General features: G+C 42.0%; 1 protein-coding gene across 1 annotated transcript in view; it reads left to right on the top strand.

Moving 5' to 3' along the window:
* Positions 1-19,556, top strand: part of PLXND1 (plexin D1) — a 157,314-nt gene that overhangs the window by 88,194 nt on the left and 49,564 nt on the right. Inside the window, exons 14-22 of the mRNA XM_081183924.1 lie at positions 1,020-1,119; positions 4,089-4,228; positions 5,523-5,690; positions 8,312-8,402; positions 9,810-10,076; positions 11,484-11,633; positions 16,877-16,991; positions 17,996-18,103; positions 19,260-19,372. Of these exons, the coding sequence (XP_081040050.1) occupies positions 1,020-1,119; positions 4,089-4,228; positions 5,523-5,690; positions 8,312-8,402; positions 9,810-10,076; positions 11,484-11,633; positions 16,877-16,991; positions 17,996-18,103; positions 19,260-19,372 (1,252 nt within the window). The remainder of the gene's footprint in view (positions 1-1,019; positions 1,120-4,088; positions 4,229-5,522; positions 5,691-8,311; positions 8,403-9,809; positions 10,077-11,483; positions 11,634-16,876; positions 16,992-17,995; positions 18,104-19,259; positions 19,373-19,556) is intronic.

The following is a 19,556-nucleotide window of genomic DNA, read 5'->3' as shown; positions in this document are numbered from 1 at the left end:
AAATAAGAATAAGCTTAATTCTTCATTCTGAGAAGGGCACCCCAAAATTCTGAACTGACTCTTGCCTCAGTAGGAATGGTGTTACTTCTTTCCGGCTCAGTCCATCATGAACAGAAAAGGGTTAGTGAAATAATTTGTACCAGGATAGTTTACACTTGGTTATATATGCCCCCTTCTGGAGGCTTACCTATTATCATGCTATGCCATCATGAATTCACCAACTTGTGACTATTTGGATGTTGAAATGGCTTCTGTGTGAGGAAAGTATGACAAGACACCTTGCCATAGAAGAGAGCACACTGCTTCTGCTTGATCATGGTAATCCATGATATGCAAGCTGGGCATTTGTATTCCATTTTGGGGGGCATCCCTGTTTCATCAAGTGAGCTTTCCCTACCAAAACATCCAAAGTGCTCTGAATTCTTAATGCAAACTGGTGGGGAGACCAACAGACACTTCCCCCCCTTTCGTGCAGAATGGAGTATCCCTTAGCATGTGACCACACAAGCAAAATGCAGTGGTACCTCCGTTACGAACAGGATCCATTCTGGAGGCCCGGCCATATCCCAAAATCTTTGTAACTGGAGGCGCCTGTTCTGCACATGTGTGCAGTGCCGTAGAGCGCTTATGCGCATACACGAGCAGGAAACCCACTTCCAGGTTTGCTACGTTTGCAACCGGAAAGTTATGTTACCTGGAGGTAACGTAACCCGAGGGTCTACTCTAATCTGATTCCAGTGCTTTTGACCTGACTTTCTGTACGGGAATATCATCTGCACTGCACTGGAAATGGTAGCCCAACTCCATTTGAGACATTAAGTTTGAAGCTACTCTTTCTCATGTATAACTTATCTTAGTTGGAATCTGAAATAATGCTTTTAATATAAAAATAAAGAATTTTAAAGAGTGGGGAATAGAGTTCAATCCAGCCCACCTTTTATTTTATGAGGTGCTATTTCAAGTTCATCCATATTTTTCTTCTCAGTCACAATTGCTTTTTTATTTTTTATTTTACACAGAATTGTGTGCTGGACTGGAGAAGCTCCAGATGAATTTTCTGATGTGGTGACAGTTAATTTGAGCAGAGAAGGAAAATCCAGGGACCGATACTCTTATGTGGTAAGTTGTTTCTTGTTCTTACTGGGGGTTTTAACTTTGAATTTGTCACTGGGAAAATACCCATGTCTCAAACTCTGAAGAGCCCCTTCCAGTCAGTGTAGACAATACTGAACTAGGACCAATGGCATGAGGCAGCTTCCTTTGTTCTCTTCCTCTCAGGTCTCCTTTTTTAAAATAGCAATACTAAGTCATATTATATGATGCAATGTAGCAAATCAGAGCTCACAAAAAAACTGTATCTGGTGTTAGAACTATTATAGCGGTGATGGAGAAGTTAAAAAGGATGAGGATGTTTTAAAGCTATTGATGGTGCCGGAGGAAATTGCATCTTCAGGAAACACCTGCACAGAAGCAAAAATAGGAGCCAGTGGCTTTAGTTGGAAGTCTTCCTTTAATGATGGATTTAACAGTCCCAGGCCTTTGTTCAGGTCAGGAACATTCCTACAGGAGAAAGCAATTGAAGGTACGTCCGTTAACTGCACGAGGAAAAACACATCAAAATTTCCCCAGCAACAATCACAAGTCTGAACAGTTTTTTTAAAAAAAATGTTTTATTAATTAATTCAAAAGATTAAGAAAACAAACAACAAAAACATGCCATCACTGATGGAAACTCACAGGTAGAGCTATCTTATCAACACTTCCAGCTTTGACACCAATGGAAATTTACAGAGTATACAATTCTCACGTCAATACTATAATTATCTTGCCAAGAGATATCTGCTCCATAGCTTGGTGTGTGTCATTGGGGACTGCTAGGAGGTATTACTGTTAATAAAGCTGACAATCAGCACTATACAGTGTCAAACTTGCCATGTTTAGCTACACCTCTTGTTACTCTTCTCTGATTATTCAAGTGTTCTGAGAGAGTTCCTTCGCACACTTTGGCCCAACACCCTTCCATCGTGTGCCCTTCCGCTGTCTTCTATCATCTGTCCGCCTCCACCCAAACAGCTGGCAACATTAGTGATGCTAATTCACTATAGAACACCAAGGGAGTTCTATTCGCTTTCATCTAAGAGCAACGTCAACACAACATCTGGGAATAAAATCTTACCAGTTATAACGGAGGCTAATTCAAACACCCAAACCTAGAATTTGGTTACTTTGGCACATTCACATCCCGTGTGAATCGGGATTCTCCTTTCCTCACTTCTGCACCAGCAGAGTGGGGACCAAGATCCTTCTCCTGTGGGAGAGTCTCACGGGAGTCCAGTGCTACCAAAAAGCAATTTGTGGGTCATCTCTTGAATTCTAGTGGAGGGTTCTTCACCCAGATTATCTTCCATCTTAACTTGTCTCGTTGGACCTCAAAGTACCTCTCTCATCCAAGGTTCAAGCCTTTCAGTACCACTCATAACTTGACCACTTGGCAGTTTATATATTGGCGGTCACTGCTTGTCATGGTCTGGCTCAATGCAGAGAAGGGGGGGGGGTACCAGTTTGGGAACTCCCAAGAGAAGAAGGCTCAGATAACTTTCTGAAGAGATAGACATTAACAAATTGGCATTAACAAAAATAACAATTAATAACCCAAATAAAGGGCAATCCAAACTATTACATTAATATGTTTTGGCTCTTAGGTAAATAGTAGCTTTGGAAAGGCAATTTAAAACAGAGAGAGAGTTTAACTACTTCCCTTGCATCGAAATCTTTATCCAAATCTTCAGCTTTCCACCAGTGACTAGTTTTCAGTGTTAAAAATGAGGCCTAGGGAGGAGATCCTGTTCACCATGGTTTGGCTCTTAAATCTCATACAAAGTATTTTTTACAAAAATGTAAAACTTTTTCACAGGATTATGGGTTTTTTTAAAGTTAAAGTGCTTTTTTAAAAAAAATCTAAAAACATTCTGCTTATCCCAGTATTTTTTTGTAAAAAGGCCCCTTCAAAGTTGCAGTGTTACTGTATGGTATACACTTCAGTATTAAATTTTGCTGTGCAAGATTAAACTCAACTGAAAAGCATTTGAATATATTTCAGAAGGCCAGAAAAAGAACACCTATGGCATTTCTTTAAAAAGGCTCCGTCAAAGGTACAATAAATTTCATCTCCGTTTTACTGTCACAGATATTATTATCCTTACTTACAAATCAAGGCAGTCAGAGCCTGCCAGTCTGATACAAATATGACTGAAAATGTAAGTGTATTACTGCATCAGAAACTCAAGAGGACTTTAAAATTCGAGCACGGTTTTAGGCCGCGTTCAGAGTTCAAGGGGCACTGTTTGAAAACCAGTCACTGGTGGGAAGTGAGAAATGATTGTTGTTTGTTTTCTGTGTTGCTCTTCAGCTTCTGATTTCAAAGTTTAAAAACAATTTCAAAGAATCAAATATGGAATATTACAAAACAACGAAAGCAGCAGAATAGATAAAACAAGGCAGATAAGGCAGCAATGGCTTCGATTTATTTATTTTTACAGTCAGGAAAAGAATTAGAAATTTGTATGTAGTATCAAAATAGATACCAGTAAAAAGTTCAAGTCGGGTATTCCTCAAGTGGGATGCCACCTTAATCTGGCCAACAGCAGCTCTCTACCTTTTCATTTCTGAGCTTGAACTTTGGGGCAATAATCTAGTTAATTACTGCCTCCAGATAGCAGTTTAACACCTTCTCAGCTTCACTTGTTTCAGACATAAAAGAGAAATAGAGTTGATTATCAGCAGCATACTGAGGACAACCTACTCCAGATCCTTTTACATATCTTCATCTTGTGAGATGAGTTTTACAAATTGTCCCATTGGAAGCTTGGAAGCCCTACAAAGTCTGTGGAGCCCACTTCCAAACAAATGTAGTTAGAATTGCTTTCTTTGTTCGCAAAACCAACCCCCCTTGGTTTCTTCCTGGAGAATTGTTGCAGAACCTCTGACATGCAGAATCTTCCCTGCCTGTGGTATGTCTGTATCATTAGCATTAATTACAGACTAAGAAACTAATGAATACGTCACCTTGACATTCCTCTCTTACTTAGCTTCCGGTAGTGAAGTTTATGTCTCCATCTACTGGCCCTAAAGCAGGAGGAACCAGAGTAACCATCACAGGGAATAACCTGAGTGTGGGATCTGAGCTCCGAGTTTTGGTTAATAACACAAAAGAATGTGAAGACCTCAGGTAAGTGCTGCCTCAGAATGAACCATAATTCCGCAGTGGAGGCAGGAAATTATAATTTACCTGACTAGAAACAAGAACCATACGCCATATGCCAAGTGTTTGTCCAATGGCTTTTCCAAGGAAACACAAATTCTTCAGTATGAACAAATTCAGCACAGCTCTCTGTAATGCAATACATATAAACATGCTGAGTAGCCATAAAATCTCACTACTAGTCTTGTATGATTCCCCCGCTGTTTTGTATCTGTGAAGGGTACTTAGCAATTCTTTCAAATTATATGTAACTAGCAGATAATTTTATATTTGCAGAACTTTCTCATGAGCTGCAAATATTAAAATAGGGTCAGAAGCTGCCCTGATCAGAAGTGAGAAAACAAGTCTATTAAAAAGGCCAGTTCTCCAGTCTGGAGTGTAGGAGAAGCACATCTTGCTCTGTTAATATAGTCTTTGATGCATGGATTGCAAAATAGCTTTTTCTCATGCAATGGGGCTTTCCCAACTACACCGCCACAGGTAAGCACACCAGCACAGCAGTTTGATGAGGATGGTGTGAGCAGTAAAGGATGGGAAGAATGAGGCAGGACCATGGGCGTAGCTGGGGGGGCAAGGAGGGGCAGCTGCCCCTCCAAATCAATAAAAATACCTAGCAAACTGAAGTTACCCCCCCCCCTCAACAAAAAGCCTACCTCCCCTAGCAAAACAACAGGCAGGACCTTACACTGGAAGAGCACTGCTTGAAATCACACCAAAGTCCATCTGTTGCAGCCTTATTTTTCCACTGCCAGCCAGCAGGATGCCTTTCAGAAGTTTACTAAGAAGATAGCATGAAGGCAACGACCTTTCCCTTTAGCTTGTCACCAGAATCAGTGGTTTCGAGGGAAATAGAGCTCCATTTAGTTATCATTGCTAATAGCTATTGATAGAAGCTTTGTGAATTTGTCCAGCTATCCTTTAAAGCCATAAAGACTAGTGTTTGTCACCCCATACTGAGAAATTCCATGTTGATTATGCATTTTATGAAGAAATGCTTCCTTTTTTTCTGTCCTCAGCTGGTTGCCAATCAGTCATTAGGTGGCCCCAAGTTGTGCTTGAGGGAAGAAGCAGATGGACAGAGACAAAAAAGAGACAAACACACACGCTCACTACACACCATTCGTCATTTCATAAACATCCATTGTGTTATAAAGCTTCGGATGAATGGCACGTAGTGTGGATTCTCACTGTAGAGAACAATAACTGGGCATACCCATGCATTGCACTCAGCAGCTCATTGTGTCTTCTTCTTTTTTTATAGTCGCACTGACACTAGCATCACTTGCACCATGCCAGGTGTGGAATTTACTACCACTGTGAAAGTCTGTGTCCAGTTTGAAAGGAAGTCCTGCATTGGTGATAACAGCACCTTCAAGTATGAGAAAAACCCGAGTATAAGAGATATCAACCCCAAAAGGAGTCAGATCAGGTAAGACATTACTCTGTGCAATTTTCTAGAACTGTTAGCAGGGACTAATAGGATTAGAAAGGTGGCAGGCGGTCATCTAGGTTGGGGTTTGGGCAATCATGGAGGCTGCATATTGTGCTAAGGCTGGGGTAGTAAAATAGACAAATTGCTGTGGAAAACAGGCAGAGCAGATGAGTGGGGCAGAACAGTTGTTCACCATAAACCCAGTTTCAGCTAGCATCACTAAACTCCAAACTAATAATGGGGAATGAATCCTAAGTTTATGTGCTTCAAATGATGTAGAAATTCAGGCCAAAGTCCGCATGAGTCTCGTACTATTCCTACTGGCTCCGACTGATTGATACAGTTTGCAATTTTTTTATTATTCAAAAGAACCTGCAAGGCAGACACATTTCAGGGCTTCTTTTTTCTTTTTGGAAAAAAAAATGCTTTTGATTCCATTCCCCCCCTCGAGCCCTTGGGGCTCCAGTTCCTTTTTGAATTTCTCCGTGAAATCACTCCCTGCTTAGTACAGTCTTGAAGTGTAACAGCATAATGTGAACAAAGAAATTTGAGGAAGTCTGCAAGTGCACCTGAAGCCCAAGTTACTCAGGAAGTGTTTTAAGTCCAACCAGGGCCAACTGCCCTGATCTTATGCAACGTTCTTAAAGTGGGATCGCATGTCATCACAAAAACCAAAACACAAATTGCAACGTGGGGAATTGCAAATGAGCAGCAGCAGCACACCCAGTTTTCAGTTCTGGGCGGGACGTTCTGTCAGTCTTGTGAGTGCGAGGCAGGACAGAACTGGGTCAGAATGCAGGGTGGCAGCTGCAAAACGTAAGAGTCGGGCAGAAACATTCAAGATCGCTAAGCTGCAAATAATTGCTGTAGGGGATATGGGTGGCGCTGTGGGTTAAACCACAGAGCCTAGGACTTCCCGATCAGCAGCTTGGCGGTTCGAATCCCTGCAACGGGGTGAGCTCCCATTCGGTCCCTGCTCCTGCCAACCTAGCAGTTCGAAAGCACGTCAAAGTGCAAGTAGATAAATAGGTACCGCTCCGGCGGGAAGGTAAACAGCGTTTCCATGCACTGCTCTGGTTCGCCAGAAGCGGCTTAGTCATGCTGGCCACATGACCCGGAAGCTGTACCCCGGCTCCCTCAGCCAATAAAGCGGAATGAGCGCCGCTACCCCAGAGTCGGTCATGACTGGACCTAATGGTCAGGGGTTCCTTTACCTTTACCTTAAACCGTGGTGTGCAAATGGCACTGTTACTGTAGGCCAACCAAAGAGGGCAACAAAGTGCTTGGAAATTTATACTGCAGGATTCCTCTTGAGCACTTCGCTGCTAGTTCCGTTTTGCCACCACGCTGCCGCTCCTGCTGAATGTGGTGCTGTAGGTTTCCTCATCAAAAGGGTAATTGGACCTAACATAGTTTTTCCCCACAATGATCAAATACCATTCGGAATTAAATTTCTTCAAGGAAACACCAAGCAACATCGCAGATGTAGCGTGAACTACAGAGAGCCTATGAATATGCATAACCACAGCACGCTGAGGCTTTAGAGGCCTTAAATGACTTGCGAAGGCTGTGCTTGTAAGAGCCCTGTGTGTTATCACTTTGGATTTGAGTGTCTTTTGGAGGCAAAGGGGATAAATCACTATCTTCCTGAATTCCCCGATGAGCCACCTGATGTTGCGGTATAATTAAAGCAAGTAGAACACGAAATGGTTGAAGTAATGAAAGGCCACATGCGGGGTAAAGTCTGGATGTAGTTTTTGGTAACCAATGGAGACAAGCCTCTCCTCTCTCCTCCTCTCTGTATTGGTGGCATGTGCTAAAACTATCTCATTATTTTCTTTAATTGATTTCACATTGATGGTGCCACATTTAGCATTCCTCAGGCAGCTTGTCTGACGGGGTAAGACTATCCAAACCTTCCGCTTTTTAATAACAAGTGTTTGAAACATCCAGGATTCATGTCAGCGCAACTATTTATTCGTACTTTGCAGCCGAGGTAATAAAATATATTCAGAGCATGTCTCTATTTAGCCTCAGTGGTGAAATAGTTATTTGTTATTTTATTAGTGAATTGTGCTTTTGAAGTTATTAGGTAATGCTGGGAGCAACGTAAAATTATTTCAGTGACTGCATGCAGCCCCTAGGCTGCAGGTTGTCCACTTATTAGTCCAAGCAGATGCTTTTACATTTTCTTTTATCCATACATGTTGAAATGCATTTTGTGCGTACTTGTAAAACTGTAAGATGCACATACAGCAAAGTATACTTCCCACCACATGTCTGATCATTGTCCTTGCACACCTTGTTTGACCAATGCTTTCCACCACATGTGCTTAAATTTGTGTGCATTTACTTCTGGGTAATGTGTGAAGTAGCCTTTATTCTGCTACAGTTTGGTAAAGCGAATAACCTAAAAATGGCTCTGCTTGAGACTTTTGAAAGTCACTGCCAGTCACAGTGTTGATTGATGCTGGGCTGAACAGGACTGCAGACTTCCTTCAATACAGGGCCGTGTCTATTTCCTTTTCGTTCATTTTCTTATCTTGCATGAATGAAAGATGCCCCATTCTTCATCTGATCCCTTACTTCACTGTTTTTGTTTTCATTTTGTTTAAAAGTGGAGGCAGAATCATCACCGTGGAAGGAAATGGATTCTTGATGGTTCAGAATGTGTCTATGGTTGTTCTCAATGTTGGAAAAGAACAAACGGTAAGTCTTTGTGAGAGTAGCATGATAAAGAAAAGAGCGAAAATGATGGAAGCATTCAGTCAAATATGATGGTGGACAAAATAGAAGGCATAAGTTTTGCATAGAAGTCGGAAATGATATTAGTTCACCTCAGTTTGTGACCCACTGAAAATGGCTGTCCTCCTCCGCCACCTAACTTCCTACAATATTTTTCTTCCCCTGGATCATCAGGGAATTGCTACCATTCCATTCCTGTTTCCCCTGGGGTGGGTTAGAGTTTGATTTACTGTAGGATCATATTGGTCGCGGGTGGGTTGTTGTCCTCCAGGTAGCATTAGACTATAACTCCCATCATCCCTGACCATTGACCACACTGGCTGGAGCCGCTGGGAGTTGGAGCCCAACAATCCCAGGGGGCTATAGATTCCTTAACCTGGTGTAGATATTTTCCCACAGGTTAAATTACTTAAATAGCTATATTGCCCTTCCTATTCAGGGTGGCACTCATGTTCTTCTCTTCCCTCCACCCTTAGCCTCACAATAGGCCAGTGAGATAAGTTATGCTGAGAGAGGATGCCTAACAGAAAACTATTCAGTGAATTTCATGGCTGAGCAGTGAGTACTGGTCTTAGGTCCATGAGTCTAGCTAGTACATCACACTGGCTTTCAATTAACTCTTGGTTAGGGAGGACTACCTTGGGGTGCACCTACACTCTGCTTGTGGTGTCCCTTAGTCCAGATTTTGTGGGTCAAGCTATAAAGCTCCTCTCATTAGACCAATCCCACTACAGTGGTACCTTGGGTTAAGTACTTAATTCGTTCTGGAGGTCCGTTCTTAACCTGAAACTGTTCTTAACCTGAAGCACCACTTTAGCTAATGGAGCCTCCTGCTGCTGCCACCGCTCCGCCAGGGCACGATTTCTGTTCTCATCCTGAAGCAAAGTTCTTAACCTGAGGTACTATTTCTGGGTTACCGGAGTCTGTAACCTGAAGTGTATGTAACCGGAAGTGTATGTAACCTGAGGTACCATTGTATTTGTTTAAAAATGAAATATTTTTCAACTGAATTTTGATTTCTCATATTTGAAAATGTTTGTTTGGATCATTTTTGTGACTGTGGGCTTTGGTTATTTTATTTTGCCAAAATATAAGGATTTTTCCATTTCTTTTTTTATTTTGTTATGATACATGATGGTCAGAGATGATTCAATAATTTTGTAATTGCTGCTTTCTCCCTAACCTCTCTTGCATCCCTTTAGCAAGCAGGGCTCCCTTTCAGTGCCATCTTTCCCTGTCCACTTTGATGAAAAATCTAGCCCCGTGCAGACAAGTACTCAAATGGCTTCAGACTTTTTGAAACCTTTGCTTGCCCATCGACACCACTTGAGTTGATCTGTATTTGATGTGCATGCTTTCTCCTGCTTTCAGAACTGTAAGGTTCACACGGACACTGTGATTACCTGCCCTTCTCCAGCTGCTTCCAACCTCACCGGGAGCAAGCCAGCACCTGTGGACTTCTACATCAATGGACGCCTGTATACCGACGACAGCCATTTCCCTTTTGAACATCCTGAGGAGGCCATACACATTAGCAAGTTCCACTTGGAATACTATATGGACCCCCAGTTCTTCACAGCCAAGAAGGAGAAATGGATCAAACACCATCCAGGAGAGCCTTTGACGCTAGTTATACATGTAAGAATGTGGTGCATGTGAAGCATGCTTCAGTGGTGGCATTTCCCATTGGTTCATATTACCTTTTTGTTCAGCTGGTGAGGGAATATTGCTAGACTGAGTTGATGGTGATACACCATCGATGGTAAGAAATATTGTAAGGGGGAATGTTGTTTCTCAAACAGCATCATAATGAGCTTACGCTAAGAAAGAGCAATACAATTTTATCCCCCTAAGGAGAGTGGTTTTGGAATGGACTACATGAAAATGTGTCTTCCTTCCTGTTCCTCTGCATCTTCAGCTTATCCAGAACTTTCACCTCTCCCTCTCTTGGAAGATGTACAAGTTGTTGAAGGGCGGACAAGTTTTACATCTTCCGAGCAGGGGAGGTGGAGAAGAGACACTTGCACTTCCTGTTCCTTGCACCTTCATGTCTCATCTGAAACCACCCTCAAAACAAAGTTGGGCTGCCTGGATGGCTCTGTGACCTATGCAGGCAGATAAGTGAAGAAAGTGAAAAGGGTGCAGGGCTGTGCTTATTTGTGAAACCCTTTAACGTCTCAAAAGGAGGGATCATGAAGAGGCAGACTTAGCCTGGAATAGGACCTCCCAACACCTCAAACAATTGATTGGGGTGAGAAGGAGCACCTCGTGATTCAATAAACACAAGGGGAAATGTAGCCACAGAGAGTCAAGCAAGAGTTTATGTCTCCTCTAACAGCTGCCAAATCCAGCCCTTGAGAGACTTAGAAATAAGGAAATAGTGGACAACAGATAAAAGAACATTTGAAGGAAGAAATGGAGGCTGAAAATTTATACTTGCTCAGAGAAATCCTACATCATTTTGACACCTCCTGTTAAATAAACAAGGAAATCAAGACAAAGCAGAATTGAATGATTTGGAACAATGCTAGTCACAGGCCTTTATGTTCTGCGAAATGTTCTCACTGAGTACCATGGACTTCAAAAGCATTGTCCAGTCAAATGCAGCCATTATCAGGATCTAAGCACCATCTAGTCTTTCTTTCTGTCACCAGTTTCTATACAGGCTTATGATTATCTTTAATCAGATACCATTTGATGTGCAGAATCAGGGGAAGATCAAAGACAGTTTCCCCAGGCCTTTAAGGCTTTTTGGCTCTGATGTTTTCCATTCTGGGAGTTGGGAAGGAACTGGAAAACAGTTCCTGTCCATTCCCCCACCCCCACCCCCGTATCTCCATCACATCCAAAAGAGGGCTGTGTGTTTCCTGTGGTGCCTTGGTAAAATGGAAAATGTCAGCTGAAAAGGAGAGCTTTGGACTAAATTAAAAGATTTCAGAAATGTTTGAGTTTAGTCGACCTTTTGAGAAGTAGACAGTGTAGCGGAGACCAGCATTGATTCACTGGCATAGTCATTTTTCACTTGGTTTGTTTTTTCATAATTAGAAAGAGCCTGACAACCTTGGCCTGGAAAGCAACGAGTATGAAGTTAAGATTGGCTTAATTTCCTGCGAGATCCAAATAGTTTCAGATAAAGTAATTCACTGCTCAGTCAATGAATCTTTGAGCACCTCAGAAAGACAACTCCCTGTTACGGTAAGTAGTAGAAGCCTGAAAGCATTTGCCAGCTTGTATTTAACCTGCCTCTTCACCCACATACATACACTGTTGACACCCTAGATTTTGGCTTCCACTATATGTACAGGCAATCCAACCAAATCTTTAGAATTCTCACTTTTACTTTAGTGTAGCATTTTACCTCCGCCCCCATCATTTCACCCCTCCTAAAATGGAATTACATCACTTATCTTACGTGGGAGAAGGTGAAGGAGTGCATTCAGGAATGCATCATCAGAGGAGATGGACTCTTTCGCTACCCCTTTGGGACCTCATTATCTGGGGCGATATTCATGTTTGTGAACTGTTGGTTTCTGAACAGTGACTCAGACAGAAGTCCATTCTCTTCATTGTGGGTTTTGTTTCTTTGTCACTCTAAAATGTAATGCTCACGTGTGACAGAACCTTGGCAAGAGGTGGAGAGAAAGAAAGAAGGCAGCAATTCCCCTGCAGGCTAAGAGTAACTGAAACCCATTAAGGACAGGCCGGTGGGATCATGTCCAATTAAGAAATGACCAGTTCTGCTGAGGATAAACAAATTAAATACAAATAAAGTTGGGTATATGGTTTTGTGAATTCCCAAGCCGCAGTATTGCAGTGTTGAATTGCAGGTCCTGTCTATCATCGAATATTTTTCCTTTAAAAGTGCTTTGTCTTCCTTCACCCATGTATAGTGAGTATGGCAATTCTCTGTAGTTTATTGTGAGCTAGCACTCCTGCTACTGCTCTCAGCGCAGTAGACTAAGTGGATGTGAGAGATGGGAGTATAGTTGTGGGGACAGAGGCAGCGTGGAGAAAGTTTAGCCAGTTCCCATGGTTGGCTGTCTTGTGTGTGTTTTCCCCAGCCCAGGGCTCCTTTCCTCCCTCTTCCTCAGTCTGATGGGAGTGGTTGCGCAGCCCTCAAAAGGGCCATGTCCCAGCTGCTGATTTCACATTCAGGGAGGTTTTGCTCTTCGGTGCAAGCTTTCTTCAACTTGTATGTCTGCTTTTGTGGTTTTACAAGTCTTCATTTCTGGTTTTTTTTCCCAGACTGAGTCACTAATTACACTCATTTCTCTGCAATTACTTTTGCCTTCTACATGTCCCTTAGCTTCTTCAGAGTGGCTTTAAAGCTGTTCACACATCGAGACAGGTGGAGACGTTCTCTCTAAGGCCTAACAACCTACAGCTTTCTCTCTTTTTCCCTACCCCCAAATCTCAGTTGTTCCCTTTTTTCCAGTAAGTGCGTTAATATTAAGTTGGCAGGAATATGTGGCTTAGAGAGAGGGAGAGGGAGGGAGCCTTTTGGGACTTGAGAAGCCTGTGGCCAAATCTTCCCCAGAAGCACAGCATTTCGCAAATGTGGGATGGAAACTTCTCTTTAAGCTGGAGAAACCCATGCTTCTAGCACTGCATCTGAGAAGAAGGTGTTATTTTGTTATTTGGGTCTTTGTACATGAAATTCCATTGCAAAGGCAAAACAAACACAGGCAGAAATAGCAGGCCTCTGAAGTTCCTCACCCATTGTTACAGGGAACTATAAAATGAGAAAATTCTATCTTTAATTGGAACTTTTATAAATATAGGGTAGCTATATATATTTTAAAAAGCAAGCTGGTAGGGTCCCCCCCCTTACTTCAGAGATCTTTTAATACCATGTAAATTGCTGTATCCTTAAAAAAAGTGTGCCGTCAGTTAAATTCATGCCACTTTATCAGCCTGTCAACCCCCCCAGGGTAGATGTGCCACACTAGGTATGTGTTGCAGCTCTCCTTGATAAACATGGGTGGTCTACCAAGTATTTGGCAGGTCACAATGCCTGGCTGGCATCCCACATATGACCCACAGGCAGCAAATTTGGAAAATGTCGTTCTTATCCCATACCAGCAGCCATTAAACCCAGCTAAGCAGGAAAGATGCTAAGAGACCAAGGCTGAGTTTCATCGCGGTGCTCCAGAATTCTACTGCCAAAATTGTTCGCTTCTCTTATCATGCGGACCATGCACTCCCTCTCCTCCACCCCACCCCCCAAATCCCTTCACTGACTTCCTTTTGCAACCAACTCAAACAACTTAACACTGCCTCCTGGTCTTCATAGGCTTGCCTCGCCCTCTCTTTTTCTTCCTTTGTTTCCCCAAATCCCTCTTTATTATCGTCAGTTCTCCAACCCTACCAGCCTCGCTCACCCAAAAGTCTTTAAATAGCTTCAGTCTTTCTGCTGCTCTTGCTGCTCCCTGTGCTAGGAACCCCTTCCCAGAACACTTAGGTGAAATCATAATCAAATCCCTACTTAAAAGCTACTCTTTCCATAAATTCGTCAGCTTGGAAACCTTTAGGGTCAAACTACTTGTTACATTAAGCATGCTTTTTAAAAAGCATGCTTCGTGCTCCCCATTTATATTTCCCCCCCGGGGGGGGGGGGAGCAATTGTGTGAAGACTCTTGTCTGGTGCACTGGCTCCACACCAGGGCTATGGGTACATTTTTAAAACCATGCTTTGTGCAACTCACTTAGTCCAGCTAAGAAACTAAGCCTAAGTGCATGTACAATTCTCTCATTGCTCTCTCACCTTCCTTTATTGTCTACCTCAGTATCAAAATTTACTGTGCAGGGGATTTCATTTTTTGGCTTATGTTATGTGGTATGTTCATGGTGCTACTAATAGTGGCAATAATCATAATCATAATTAAAAAAATATTATTTCTTCCCCAGCCACTCTGGGCAGCTTTCAACAGAACATTAAAAACAGAATAAAACTTCAAACATTAAAAACTTCCCTAAACAGGTGTCTTCTGAAAGTCGGATAGTTGTTTATTTCTTTGACATCTGGTGGGAGGGCATTCCACAGGGCGGGCGCCACTACCGAGAAGGCCCTATGCCTGGTTCCCTGTAACCTCACTTCTCACAGTGAGTGAACCGCCAGAAGGCCCTCAGCACTGGGCCTCAGTGTCTGGGCTGAACGATGGGGGTGGAGGCGCTCCTTTATTACTCTACTCATTACCTAGAGCTGCTCAAAAAGTGTGGGGTTTTGCACTCACAGTGATGTGAGGGCAGCGTAACAAGACATAACCAATAAAGAAAAATAAATCAAGAGGTTTTACATTGCAGTTTTCGTAGACAAAGGATGTAGAAACTTCCAAGCTGTTGCTTCTGCTTTCTGTCTCTTTCCCACCATTATTAGATACCTGAATATATGTATGGTGGAATATTCCAGAATTTTCAGGAAATGTGAATATGTTTATGTTTTGCTTATGAAGTTTAGTATATAGAAACTTTTATTTTAATTAGAGGCAAGGTTGCTGTACATATTTATTCTTCTGTTCCAAGTCTGAAAAAGTAGGCACCATGAATTCTGTGCTTATTTGTAAAAGAATGCTTTAAAAAAGTAGGGTCACCTGATAGGCTTTTCCATTGCTAGATATGGCAGGGTTATCATGTTGCTAAACAACATTTTAAAGCACATGAGAAATATCAAAATCATCCGATGCCTGATATCATTTCTAGAGGAAATAAATCCCATCCAGGAAACTCTCTAGTGACAGATTCTATTAAATTAGATTACCCACAGCTAAATTATATCAATAAACTCTAGGCCTGGCCTCTTGGATAGTGATGGGGAGCGTTCTGCCTTCACAGGGCACAGGGACGAGCAACACTTCCTGCTGTTGGAATGATTTAAGCCCAAATAACCCCTCTTGCACTCATTTCTTTGCCCTATAGATGTGCCCCTTAGTGGAATTCCTGGTCCAGTAACTTCTAGCAGGATTATGCAGTTGCCTGTGCAGAGTCTACCAGTGAAAACAGAGTTCGATTCTCAGCTGACCCCTGATTCACAACTGGTTGGCACAGACCAGCTCCCTCCAGGTCACACTCCTTTCTGTGGGGAAGCGAAACTCAAGTTTCCAGAAGTGAAAATGCCTCATTTTCTTTGTTGTTCTGAGAATATGCTTCCCCATAAAATCACAAATAAATTCCCTGTCCCCAGCTTTCCGCTGGACCGCTTAGTGCAGAGATGAAGAAGTGGGTTGCCTAAAGCCACACTTTGGCCCCAGTTGCCCATCCCACTACTGTGTCTTAACCCCAACACTGCCGCAAATTCTTCAGCACGTGCCTGTGGCTCTTCATTTCCTTTCTTGGTCCTGTTTTTTACTTGGAGATTTCCAGCCCATTTTAAAGGAGTTTAACAACTGACAACAGTAAACGGCAAATAATACTCTTGGTTCAAGGGATTTGTTAAACTGCATGGAATAAAAAGACATAGAATTGTGCGCCACTATATTGTTTAAAAATTATACATTGCTCACCTAGCACAGGAAGGTCAAAGCGCTCGTCAGTCTTTATATAATTAATGAGGGGGAACTGTACTTTGCAGATAGTTGAGGTTGCTGCATATCTTTCTCTTTCTGTTTCAAATCAAATGTTTGAAAAACTGCTGATTGTGAACTGAGCTGGAGAATTCGGATTGAGTAAATATTATTGTGCATGAAAAAGGTTGTTTGTTGGAAAAAAGCATGCTGCTAAGGGAAGGGAGAAACCTGACAGTGGAATCTTATATTAAAGTTTAATCAACTGGGTCTGAATAACTCATTCCCACAGCCATTTAGATGGCTGAGACAGAGGCTCCTTGCATTGAAAAGACAAAGGTGTATTCTTGGGAGTGGCACACAAAGTTTAATGACAGTATGATGTTGGAAACAAAGTGAAGTGTTTTTATTTTTTATTTTTTTATTTTTTTGTATCAAGCTTACATTTGATGTACATTTTGCATGTGCACTTACATATTTTGTCTCTCTGGGACTTATACTTTATTCTAGTTCTGATGTTCATTTTCAGGCATGGGTATGACTTCTTAAAGTGTACCCGTACATTATAAATAAACATAGTGGACAACAGGATCTGAAGAAGTCATCCAGGGTCTTGTAGCAATTCTTGTGATGAGCAGGGATATAGACAGTAGTATCTGGGCCCCAAGTCAGTAACTTCAGTGGATAAGTTTTGCCTTTGTGCATGTGACACACAGACAATCTGATAACCATCAACCAGATCCGGCAATGCTAATCAAAGTAGGTCCTACTATTAAACTACAGAACTGTGATTCATTCAGTATTGCAGAGCCAGCCACTAAATGATTTGCTAAACTCATTTGTCTGTGCAGAACATCCCTCCCATGTAACCTGATTTCTGTACTGCTCCTAGCTTCTCATTAAATAACTTCATGATGGTTCCATCCTGTTCTTTCTTAGATCCAGGTTGGGAAATTCAATCAAACAATTGCTATGTTGCACCTTGGAGGAAGTGAGACGGCAATCACTGTTTCCATAGTCATCTGTAGTATCTTGCTGCTGCTCTCTGTTGTAGGTAAGGGACAAATGCCTGTCACAGGCAGCTTCATCCAACATAACCATTTTCCAAGCAGAGATTCCAAAGATTTATTGGAGTTATTTTATTTTATTTATTTGTCATCTTACTGGAAGAAAAATCAACATATGAAAATAAAAGGCAGTAGACTGTTCAAAATGCAAAGCAGTACAACAACACACTGAAAGGGATAATACACGAATTATAACAGTCAAATGTTAACACTCAAATTCCTGGTAGAAGGGAGTCAAAATATGTCCTGGTAGGGAGTCAACATTCCACAAGTTGGGGAGGAGACACCATTGAAAAGGCCTGTTCTCTTGTTACCATGGTTGGGATTGCTTTTAGAGGAATACATGGGAGACGGAACTATGTTGGGGCCTCAGAGTCTGGCTAGGGCTCATATGAGAAGAGGTGTTCCATCATGTATTATCCTTCCAAGCCTAGGTTAAGACCAGCTGCTTTTTATGGGGTTTTGATGTTCTTTTGTAAGCTACCCTACTAATGCATTTGATTAATGTAATAATCGAGAAAGGAAAGAAAACAGGAGAAATGCGTTTAGCTTACCCACACAGTTTATAATTCAGTGGGTGGGTTTGTGTTTGATTGTTTTTAATGTAAGTTGGATGGATAGACCATACCACAATCCAAACACAAATGTGTTCATCTCGTATCTCGAGTGGGCTTGTAGCATATCAAAGCAGCATCTGCTCCTGTACTGAGATAAACTGAACCGTCTTAACCGTCTGGAAATGTTCCTTCATCCATGATCCAAAGGACTAGCCATCAGACCCAGCTCTGTCAATTATTTTTCATTCCAATTGGCTCATGTTTGGTGAGCAGCAGTTCTCACCGGTTAAGGGGGTAGCATTACGTACTCTTTTCCCCCAGTGAATCATAATAGCAACACCAGTGCTATTTTAATAGGAAATGGACGTGTTGAACACTTCCACAACTGCTCATTGTCTTCTCTTTGGGGCCCTTCTTTCCTTCCATTCCTCCAGCCCTGTTTGTGTTTTGCACCAAGAGTCGCAGGGCGGAGCGTTATTGGCAAAAGACTCTTCTGCAGATGGAAGAGATGGAGTCCCAGATCCGAGAAGAAATCCGTAAAGGTAAGTACCATTAAAGAGTCAGTGTTCAAGGGCATCAAATAAATGTTTCTTCTCAAATACTCTGAGGGAAGTTTGCAGTCCTGAGATGCCCCTCAGAGTTCATGCAGAAGAAACAGCAGTGCCCACAACATTGAGTCCTGTGACTCGGAGATCAGCTTCCTCAGAGATTGCAAAATGGTATTATTGTTAACAGAAGGGAAGCTGCCGCCTCGTGCTGTGATTGAAACTTCCAGAAACGGTTTGCTGCATTTGGGGAACTTGTAAACAAAATCGCAACCAAGTAGGCAAACCACAGCCTAATGGGTGAAGGGTCAGGAGTTTTGAATGAAACCTGTTGCATGGACTTGGGGAAATAGCAAACTTCCAGTTCACTAGCATTGTAAAATAATCTGATGAGCAAGGAGCACAGGATCTACTTCTGCCTATGGCTCTTTTTCAATACTGTCTTACCAACACCATCAGAAGGTGGCTGGTAGAGGCTCTCACGTTGCTGGTTTCCATATGTGTGAAATGGCTTCTTCACAAAAGTCTTGTGAGGCTTTAATGATGCTCTAGGATCCATAACCAAGGAACTAAAATAGCATTCTCTGGAGGAGTTCTGTTACTTGTCCCCATTTTACAGCAGCCTTACTGGCCTGAACTACAAGTCAGGTGGTTAGTGTTGCCAGTCCTGTGGAACACACTTTCAGCAGAGATTTGGCAGGCATCCTCACTTTTAACTTTCAGGTGTCTCTTGGAGACCTTTTTATGCCGACAGGCCTATGCAGTTATTCATCATTTTTCTTGAGTAGTCAGTCTTTAAAATTATTGTTCTAAACTGCTTTTAATTTGGGGAAAGGTGTTATAGTTTTATGTTGCTGTACTCTGCCCTGCTATTTTATGAGAGCACTGTATTTTATGAGAGCACTGTAGATACTTAAGAAATATAAATATAAATATTGCATGCCGAAGTTAGAGGAAAAATAGATTTCTTTTTAGTCCATGAGTCTTTATAGAATCCTCCGCTATACATGATGTTCTAGAGATCATTAGGATGCAAGATTTGACCCCAAAAGTAGGCGTAACTACTGCCAACGTGCTGCAACATACAGAAGAAGAAAAAGTTTTCATTACATGAAAGCAGCTCTTTGGTCTGATTGTGGTTTCTTTGGATTAGGTTTTGCAGAACTCCAGACGGATATGACAGATCTTACCAAGGAGTTAAACCGCAGTCAAGGAATACCATTCCTGGAATACAAGTACTTTGTTACACGAACATTCTTTCCCAAAGTAAGACAATGTGGCACTTTAAAGGTTCTAATAATGCATGGTTTTTCCCAACTGTACACTGGTGTGTGTGTTTCTGTTTGCCTTATGCTCGATGTTGCCTTTAACACTCAGTGTTTAGAGTGCAGTTTAATACTATTGTCCAGTTATTGTGATGTTAGTTCTACAGCAAGCCCCCAGAAGCTGC

The sequence above is a fragment of the Podarcis bocagei genome, assembly GCF_964188305.1.
Source record: "Podarcis bocagei genome assembly, chromosome: 2".
In the NCBI taxonomy this organism is placed as follows: Eukaryota; Metazoa; Chordata; class Lepidosauria; order Squamata; family Lacertidae; genus Podarcis; species Podarcis bocagei.
The sequence above is the reverse complement of the archived record's forward strand: the minus strand, read 5'-3'. Positions and strand labels throughout refer to the sequence as shown.